The 9,615-nt window shown below is 39.2% G+C and overlaps 2 protein-coding genes across 4 annotated transcripts; one reads left to right on the top strand and one right to left on the bottom strand.

Moving 5' to 3' along the window:
- Positions 1 to 975: 975 nt before the first annotated feature.
- LOC129724197 (fas-associated death domain protein) lies at positions 976 to 2,234 on the top strand. The gene is made up of 2 exons (XM_055678888.1): positions 976 to 1,397; positions 1,459 to 2,234. Exons 1-2 carry the CDS (start codon positions 1,049 to 1,051, stop codon positions 1,851 to 1,853), a joined length of 744 nt encoding a protein of 247 aa, XP_055534863.1. The 5' UTR covers positions 976 to 1,048; the 3' UTR covers positions 1,854 to 2,234.
- LOC129724198 (eukaryotic translation initiation factor 4E1-like) lies at positions 1,895 to 6,811 on the bottom strand. Of its 3 annotated transcripts, none has more exons than XM_055678890.1 (4): positions 6,513 to 6,811; positions 5,292 to 5,651; positions 5,147 to 5,234; positions 1,895 to 2,767 (listed from the first exon to the last, which is right to left on the bottom strand). In XM_055678890.1, exons 1-4 carry the CDS (start codon positions 6,540 to 6,542, stop codon positions 2,610 to 2,612), a joined length of 636 nt encoding a protein of 211 aa, XP_055534865.1. In that variant the 5' UTR covers positions 6,543 to 6,811; the 3' UTR covers positions 1,895 to 2,609. The 3 variants fall into 3 exon arrangements, with proteins under 3 accessions (XP_055534865.1, XP_055534866.1, XP_055534864.1); XM_055678891.1 differs by having other exon boundaries at positions 5,292 to 5,648; positions 6,513 to 6,768; XM_055678889.1 differs by lacking the exon at positions 6,513 to 6,811 and adding an exon at positions 5,708 to 5,951.
- Between the last annotated feature and the right edge of the window lie 2,804 nt (positions 6,812 to 9,615).

Here is a 9,615-nt window from a genome sequence, read left to right as displayed (position 1 = left end):
CTAAGTGACATCTGCCTTGGAATCTGGGTTATTCTGAGTGTCATATAAGTGAAGTGAAAACGGAAAAAGCGACGTTTCGCGTGGAATTATTTCACGACCATTTTGAACGGTGAAATGATTTCACGAATATAGGGAAGTTTAAAAATCGATTGATTTGTGATCTAGCGGTAATATGTATGGGATTTATTTTCCAGTAACAAGGCGAATCTTTTTTTCTTGAAAAAAATCGGCTCTCTGGGACTTACAAATTTTTGAGCTGCGGCCAATGGAACGTAAGGGAAAAATTGACCTTCGAATTTCGTTTAGCGGTAGGGCTCAAAAGTTTCCTCTTGTCGAAAAATGTCCTCTTACAAAATTTCAGCTCAATCGACTTTCCGGGACTTAGAAATTTTTGAGCTGAGAAACTCGCTCATTTCACTTGTCCTATTCTCGTTTTCACTTCACTGCCAATTTCACTCCACGGAGGTGATTTTTGTCACCTCACTTGAGGTGGAATCGGGAATAGGTCTCAAAAAGTGAAGTGAGCGTGAAAGTGAAATATATTTCACCGTGAAGTGACTCCCGTAATAAGCACCATAGAAAGGTACGGAGATGGTTTGAGTCTCGGGTTTAAAGGGCTTCTTTTTTGTTAACAGTGATGACATAGAAGTCAAAAAACAATGCCCAAAATTCACTGTTCGGTACTTTTTTTTCAATAAATTTTTACAAGTTATGACAGTTTACGGCTGAGAATGCCTGCCTGCATCGTCAAACAAAGCGGAACACAATTCTAAATGGCATTTTCTTGTTTTTGGAGTTCTACGTCACAACCCCAACACGTGCTTCTATTTACCCTTTTTTCATTACTAATACAGACAAATGTCTTCTTCTACCTTACCTTTGTATACCTCATTGGGCTCAATGTAGTTATCCGGGAAACAAACCATCCATTGGGTAAGCTTGTCATAGGCGGCTGCGTTCATTTTTTTAATCTTTTTTCTTTCAACTTATTCGCAAATCCAACAGGAATCGGCGCAGGAAACGGAAGCACAATTCAAAATCCTAGAAGATGGCCACATCGATCACGAGGGATCTCACGATTTACAAGCAGTTGTGTAACGATTACGTGAACCTGAAAACTGTCGCTGATCATTGTAACATTGGCCCAAGCCAATTGCAAAGGTGTAAAGATGCCGTAAAAGCTGAAGTAAATTCAACGCGAAAGCTCTGCCGTGTCCATCGGTTGATCGACTTATTTCGACTGCTGGAAATACGAAACCTTTTAAGCATGATAAAGGTTGAGCCTCTAATAGTTATGGATAAAACTATTGGGGACACAAAATATACTAAGCAGTTGGAAAATTATAGATCTTTGTTAAAGCAACACTACGCTTCTATTAAACGGTTGTATCTAGAAGGTGAGCGCGTACATATAGGACCTGAGTGAAGATTTTTATTTTACGATATTCTCATTTTCAGATCTCCGTCATCGTGATCGAAGAACATTGTTGGAGAAAGAAATCGAACAAGCTAAGCTAGGCGATCCGGAGTCAATTATATCAGAGCCAAAACATGAATCCCATGGTGAAGCCAAAAACTTCTCCAGATATCGTTGTGAGATTCATCAGCTGTTGGTCAACGAAATAGGTCGTGATTGGAATGCCTTAGGCCGTCAATTACAGCTCAATTCCGCAAGCTTATTTGCAATAGAGGAACGTCGTCCACGAGATGTAAAGGAAAGAATTAGCGACGTTCTGGAAGAAGCTGAGAGAAATTGTTCAAGTGAGCAAGCATTTTTACTTCTGCTCGGAGAAGCGTTGATTAACATTAGAAGAAAAGATCTGAAACGTAAGGTAGATAAAATGACGAGCTGATGGCGGGGGTTTCTTTTTAATTTGAATGCAGACACACTTCGTTCTAGAAAAGCAAGTATAATGAGTGCTTTCACACAATCATTCACTTTCGTTTATAATAAAAAAATAAGCCATAGATAACTATCATTATTGTAAATTATTAGTTGATAATCCATTATAATTAATAATCAATAATTTTAAACTGTTTCTGGTTGAATTCAATATATTGCTGCTTGATGCAGTAACAAATGGTTTCTCTATTCTATGAAAGGAAATAAGCACAAGACCCAGCTGCTTGGTCTGTTGCGTTGTTTTACAACCCAAATATGCGTGTGGTCGTTATTTCCTCGATTCTAACAAATCCATTAAACAAAAGTGAAAGTAGTCTCTCACATAACTAAAGCGGTTTTGTTTTTTTTTCGTCGTTTTCGAAATTCTTTTTTCCCACAAGCCCTAATCGTCGTCCCTGATGGTAGGTTTTTCCACGAAACCCCACCCACCAAGGCTCTACTGATTTGTTAATGCGTATCGAATAAATTCATTTATTTAACGTTAGAATTGAATATAAATACGTGTGTTTTTGTTAGGAGTTCAACTCGGAAATCCTATTAAGAACCGATAAGTTGTTTTTTTCATTAGCAAGAGGAGAAGAACAGCCCAAGCTTGCAGGCGAGTTTTCGTGATACAATTTGCTGGTGGCAGGGGTTTGAGGGTAGAGCAAAATAATATAGTAAAATCAACGATTACTGGAGAACACCAACCGGTGGCGGCCCTGATCTACATTGTGTAAACTGCTTTGACACTTGAACCGGATTTAATCATCGTGTCCTTGTGTAGATGGTACATGATCGGATGTTTCATTCCTAATCGTTCCTTGTAGATGCGTCCAATGGACAAAATTGCTTCGCGATTGCCGTAGTTGGCCGTCCAGATCGCTGCAATGGGAGAATAGAAAGAGCATGAGTACGAATCTTGTGCACTGCACTTGACAGCATTGCTACAGCTGAACCATTGCCGATTGCTGATTAATTCTAGTATTCAGTGCTAGTTTCTTCATCATAACAAACGAAGAAACCGTTAAAGTTATCTGTAATTTGAAACAAACCCTCTTTAACATTACTGCAAGATACTGTTTTCAATGTTCCCTAGTCATGAAAACCACGTCTCCGCAGCTAAGTCTGCTCGAGAATATTGCAACTATTGCCTATCATTTTCTACCGTTCTTTCTTACTAGATCCGTGTCTAGTTTACTCAAGAGTTTACTTTTTCGTTGAGGCTCGAATAAGAGTCGCCATTTCTTTAGGATCAAGAGTGTTCTATGACCGTATTAATTAAGGCATTTTTTGCTAGATGCGATAAACTTACAATTGCCACTGAGATAGTATGATGATAAGAATCTTGTACCTAGTACCGTTACTCTTTTCGTTATTCATCGCTAATAATTGGCATATTTTGCGAATAGCCAGTAACAGTAGTTATGATTATTCAGTGTTTTCCTTAGTCTTAGCCTTAGTCCTATTGATTGTATAACAATTCCTCGAAAACTATTCCCCAGAAAATAAAACGCCGAAGCTCTTTCCCCAGAAAACAAAATCCCAGAATGTACCAATCACCAGAAAACTGTTACCCAGAAAGTACTAATCCCCAGAAAGTTATTATCAGGAATGAACCAATGCCCAGAAAATACCGTTTTCCAGAAAACTGTTATCCAAAAACGAAGAAATATGCATTTTTATTTTTTTAACATGGAAAATCTTTTAAAAACTGAGTTTTTGTATATCTGAAATGTATAACGATTTTATCATTTGAATCAACTTATTGTCAACTAATACATTTGTTCTTTTATGTAATAAACAAGTAAGCGCTTGACACCAGGCCATAGTCATAAAATCAGAGAGCTTTCAGTAATCGTTTATGGCTGAATGAACATCACAATTTGACCACAAAAACACAGTAGCGAATTGATTTCTAGGGCTTTTTGACCAAAAATCTTAAATACCCCTTCTTATCTTAATTCGGTTAATCTAGTTCACATGGGGGGCAGCCCCCCCTGCTGAAATTACCTCTGTAGAAGTTCGTTCGTTTACCTGGGTTGATGCAACAGCCGGAGCCTGTTGAGTATACGTTTGCATTGGCGTGCACACCGGAAACGGTAGCGCCTTTGTAATCATGGCAACATGAATCCTTTCTTCCGAGAAGCCAACAAGAGATATCGGAAGAGTTTTCTTTTCTGTTTAACAGTCATACTAGCCATGGAAGTCTTTCATAGAGAGATATGGTTGGACAGGCTAGTAGAGCATGGTATTAAATTGCTGTGTCGATATTCTCTTCTTGGACCTTGAAAATCGAAGACTGGGGCACGCAAACTCTCAACAGCTTGTACCGAATCCGCAGCAGGTCTCCAAGGTTTAGAGTCTCTAGTCGATAGATCAGTGTAGGTAAGGGAAGTCGGCAAATTAGATCCGTAACTGCGGGATAAGGATTGGCTCTGAAGACTGGGATGACTCGTGCTACGGGGCTGCCGGGTCGCGGGTCTGCGGTCGTGCTCCTGCTTCGTGTCGCTCCGTGGGCCTGCCGGCGCTTCTGCCTCAACGCACTCCGGGGCGTCCGGCCGTGTGGTGGTGTGGGCCGCCCGTTCGTCCGCCTCACGCGGGCGTGCGGTGCGCTCGCTCGCCCGCCGCGCCCGGGTTCATACGCTTCCCGGTTTGGGCTGCAGTCATCGATAAACAGTCAATTCAGAATTCTGGTTACGGTGATGCTGGAGAATAGTTTTCTGGGCATTGGTGCATTCTGGGAAACGGTTTTCTGGTAACTAGTACTTTCAGGGGTTTAGAATTCTGGTAACTAGTATATTCTGGGATTTGGTATTCTGGAGAATGGTTCATTCTGGGGAAAATCCTTCGACACTTTATTTTCTGGGGAATGGTTTTCTTGGAAAAGTCGGACAACCAGTCCTATTCATGTTTATGATTGTTAAATTCGTACAAAAGTATCAAAGAATTGTATTCCCGTTTTCGTTAGTTCTATTTGAACGTTTGAATGCCGTTTTATTCAGCTCATTTGAAATATGAGTATTTATAGCATTTTCCAACCGATTTAAATCGGTCTTTACGTATGAAAGTCGCAACAAGAAAAAAAGCAACCTATTATTCTCTTGAAAATAACACTGGTGTTGATTGAGTCCAAGACAGTTTCCAAAATATTGCCTTTACCCACGCTTTTCTTGGACTAAAAAAATTATTATTATGTTTCGTGAAACTTGATCTCTCGGCATCAATTATATTTTTGAATAGGGATATATTTGCTATACTTACCAATTTTATCTGCTTTTTGTCGTACATTGATAACTGCTCCGCAAATTTCTTCCGGATTTTCGAATGCTTCCCCGATTAAACACAGAATCTGAAACGCACCAACTAAACGTTATTCTTTGATCGGATTAACCAGACAACAACTCACCGTATCAAGCCAATATTTGTCCAGCTCCTGGCGTTGTTGTCGCGGCACATTGACCATCCACCGACCGCCCCGCTTGTTGCTCTCGTCTTCCCACATCGGACGGATGCCGGCCTTAAATAGGCAGTAATCGCTGCCCACCTTGATGTCGGTCGGGCCTTTGATGTGATTGTACAAACTCCAGAAGTCCTCTACTGTTGAAAAACTGGTCACTTCATTCAGTGTTTCCTCCCATGTTTTCGTACGGTCCGGTTCCAGATACCAGAGAGTCCAGGTGAACTGTAGCGGATGTTTGATCAAACACTCCGGATCTACAACGGCATTTTGATCGGCATGGTTCTGCTCGGTACTTTCTTCTTGCTTCTGAAAGATACAATTTTATTAGTCAGTTTTTGTGCAAAACGGAATCCGTTGACTACATAATCGTAATAACAATCATCCATGGGCGGTCGGATTTGACTGTAATCATAGTAACTTGGGTGCAGTTGATGCTTCCGGAACCGATTTCTGTAAAGCATCATACTTGAAGGGTAATACGGTATTTGAAAAAGAATTTGGCTGCGCAACAAATTAACGGCTCAGAATAGTGCAGATTAAGTGAAAGAGTTTCGGAATTTTTGAGTGCTCCAGAATGACTGTTTTTTGCTATTTTACGTCAACGTCGTCGATCACCGGCCATAATTTGAATGATAAGAAAATTTATCGAACTCTTCCATAGGTTGCTGTGATGCTATAACCTGTTATCATTACAAGTATTGTATGTTGACACGGCTAACGCAATAAAACTTTAAATTAAATTTTTAGCATAGAAGAAAACGGAAACATAAATACGGAAGTTGAGGGATATATTTTTTTTTATTGCAAGCTTTTTGATCTCGCAGAAATATCACGTTTGCATTATTACTAATGTTTCTGGCAACACTGTCAAAACGAACGACTACCAGAAAGTGCAAAAGGAATGAAATAGCACTCGTTCCACAAATGATTCAATATGGTTGCACCGACGGAGCACATTATGCAAAAGCTTGCAGAACAGGACACGGTCAATTTCGGCCTTCGGGAACTATCTAGTCATGCTATTGAAACAATTCGTTGCAAAGGATGATTATTTTCCAATAGGAAATTACAGATTCCAGTTCCGGCAGGGATTCACATGCCATTCGAGGAAATGGGAGCTAGCGGGATTGAACCACTCGTGCCATTCCAAAAGTGGAAACCACTTACCTCAACTTCTTCGTTCGTTTTTCCAGCCATTACTTTCTCTTTCGCCTATCGGTACGTTGTCGAACTGGCAAAATTTTTCACTTTTTCTCACTTTATGTTGCAATTGTTCACTAATGGCGATTGGCAAACGATGCAGGTTACTAAATTCGATTGAATAGTGTAGAAAAATAGGATTTTGTGTCACACACGTAGGGCACTGTCACGCAGCAGCCCACCGCCGAACACGAATGAAAATGGAAAAGGAGTTGAATTTTGCTCGCCGCTAGGGAAAGATGACACGCGCGAAGATTTGCTGTGTTGGTGTGCGTGAACCAGCGGCGAATGAGGCAAGAATGAAGAAATGCGCGATGACAATTCCTTTTGAAAAAGGTGGCTGCGTGTTGAATGTTCTCCTTTATCGATATGCTCTGCGTACTGACCTTCCGAGGGGGCTAGATGACTGTCGATTGTAGCGCTATCTAATTATATTTCTTTTAATCAATAATAAATAGTCTATTTGACACGGCAAATATCTGGTTACATATTGCTAGCTAGGACAGGACGTGACAAGTGGCTTCTAGTTATTCTTCTTTTCGCTCAAAATAGCCCTCATAAAACATTTTAATTTTCCGGCAAGACGCTTGCCAGTGTCGCCAAAAATATTTAATAAAGGAAATTTGAATACCTAAGATTTTTCAAGTTCTGGGTTACAATTATAATTAGTAACTTAATAAAGGTTACTCAATGAATCTTGAATTGATTTGAAGATATATTTTGGATTTATTTGACCTAGTCATAATTTCAACTTATTCCTCTTGCTTTTCTAGAATTAAATCTGCAATCGTTCATCATAACTACCCGGTCAACATTGAATGTAACACAATGTTGCTGTTCTGTAACACAGAAGTAACATTGCTACGTTACAAAGTTATGTAATTACAACATAACTGTTACTAAAAAAATGGTAACATTGTTATGTAACAGTATTTAACGTACATGCAATGTAACAAAAATGCTTTACTTGTAATGTATCGAAATATCCTTTTGGTAATGTAATTGTTACGTTGCGATTGTTATTAATTATGCACATTTCAAGGTTATCAAACGTAACATTTATCTAAATTAATGGTAACATTGTAATGTTGGTGTTCCATTTCAAGTGCACCAATATTGTATTTGAAATTTAAAGTACAGTAAACACAGTCTGGTTTCTTTACGCGGGGATACGTTCCAAATACTAAACTGAGTTGAAAAAATAACGTAGAAAACTGTCCCAAAACGTGCGAACTGTTAATTGAATATGGTGGTGGTCACTGGTCAGTCTAAAGACCAAAATACAATAATACAAATTTTCAGTATTTAAACCAAAAATTGTAGTTCATTTTTGAAATCTTTGTCCTAAAATGGAAAACGTGATTGGAACGAAGTCGATATCTTGTACCATTTTTGAGTTTTTGAAGAAAGCAATCGCTTAAAAAACTGACCGTACAATAAAAACATTCGAAGCTGCCGAATACCTCTGGTTACCGTACCACCTTTTCTTTGGCGGTTATAGACGTAAAGAGACGCAATAATGAGTAGAATGATGCTTGTCAGAATGTTATCCCAGTGAAAGTAACATCCGTTAGTATTATTTTGTTGAAACCGCGGGATATTTCAAAAGCGTGCGGGACACTTTTGATGAACGTAGGACATTTCGCGAGACGTATTTCTAAGCGGGACAATTTGTTCAAACGCAGGACTGTTCCGCGAAACGGGGGACGTCTGGTCACTTTTCAAACATATTCACTTTTCAAACATATATATTTCAAACATATTCTCAAGGGGCGGAGAGAAGCTTCTCAGTAATACGGCGATTGAAAATGGAGTTCAGTAAGGTCAGCAGGCAGGATCAATTCTCATGTCTAGCTCTCCGCAATATTGTTTGCTTGTATATTTTTTTTTCTTTTGAATAATTCATTTAAAAAATTTTAAAAAATGCTGAAAAGCTTCTCTTCGCACCTTGGAAAGAAGTTTGAAATGGATATACCGTTTTGATTTAAACTTCGAACACTTCAGAATAAAAATCGAATTATTATAGTTAGTGTAATCAAAAGTATGATTATTATATTTCATTTTGTTCCTTTACTATTCTTTACCCAATGATGTGTAACCATAGGTGTCAACTTGGGGGTTCAAGGCACTTTTTGCTCCTCCAATATTTTTCTCGAGGGGCAACGTATCATTTTGCCTTCTCAATAATTCTAGAAAGTTGGCGTCGCTTTTTACGTTTCCATTATTTGTTATTTTGTTTTCGTTTCCCTTATTTGTTATTTATTTTGAGGCTTCACAACCCTCACGCCATTTTGCAAAATTGTGGTCTATGATAGTTACTATCAAAACTGTCATTCCAATCACTAAACGTCAAGACGTATCGCACGCAATTTTTTTTTCTAGAATTAGACAAATCAGATTTTTTTAAACTCTCGCCTCCCTAAATAACTCTATAAAGTCGGCGCCTATGTGTGTAGCTCTTTACTGTAGGACCACTTCCAGGGAATCAACTCTCGAAGTTTTAACGCTTTCTTTTCCTTTTGACACTGTTAAATCTTCGGATAAATCTCCTCCATCAGTTGTCCATGCTTGTGAAAAAACGAACTCAGCTAAGTGTATGTTGTAAGATAAATTGAGTGAGTAACGCTAACTGTGTATGTGGAGAGTTTTGGTGGTACTAGAGTAACGAGGTGGTGGCAATTGGCCCTGACGACTCTGTTGATATTGGTTTGGTTTTTACTTGCGAAAGTGAAGGAGGGAAATATTTTTTCTTTTGTTTTCACACATAAATTGACAATTGCATATGAGAATTCGCGTAGGTGCGAACAGCCTTAAAAATCTCTTTTACTTGTGTCAGGGCCAGTGTGTCGAACAGTTGACATTTTTGCATGACACCGTATCGAAAAGTACTGTTGCCTTTCTTGCAGACTGCGACAGCAGCGTTCAACTGTACGCTTCTCTATTTGAGAGAATCGTGTGACTAGAAGCCAACACGGATGGTTAACGTTTCTCTTCTATGCCGATCTCCGGCCGCTTCGATATTTCGACTGTCGCATTAGGCCAGCGCTTCTCAACCTTTTTTTCTCCGCGT

The sequence above is a fragment of the Wyeomyia smithii genome, chromosome 2 (assembly GCF_029784165.1).
Source record: "Wyeomyia smithii strain HCP4-BCI-WySm-NY-G18 chromosome 2, ASM2978416v1, whole genome shotgun sequence".
NCBI lineage: Eukaryota > Metazoa > Arthropoda > Insecta > Diptera > Culicidae > Wyeomyia > Wyeomyia smithii.
This window is presented reverse-complemented; position numbering and strand designations above follow the sequence as displayed.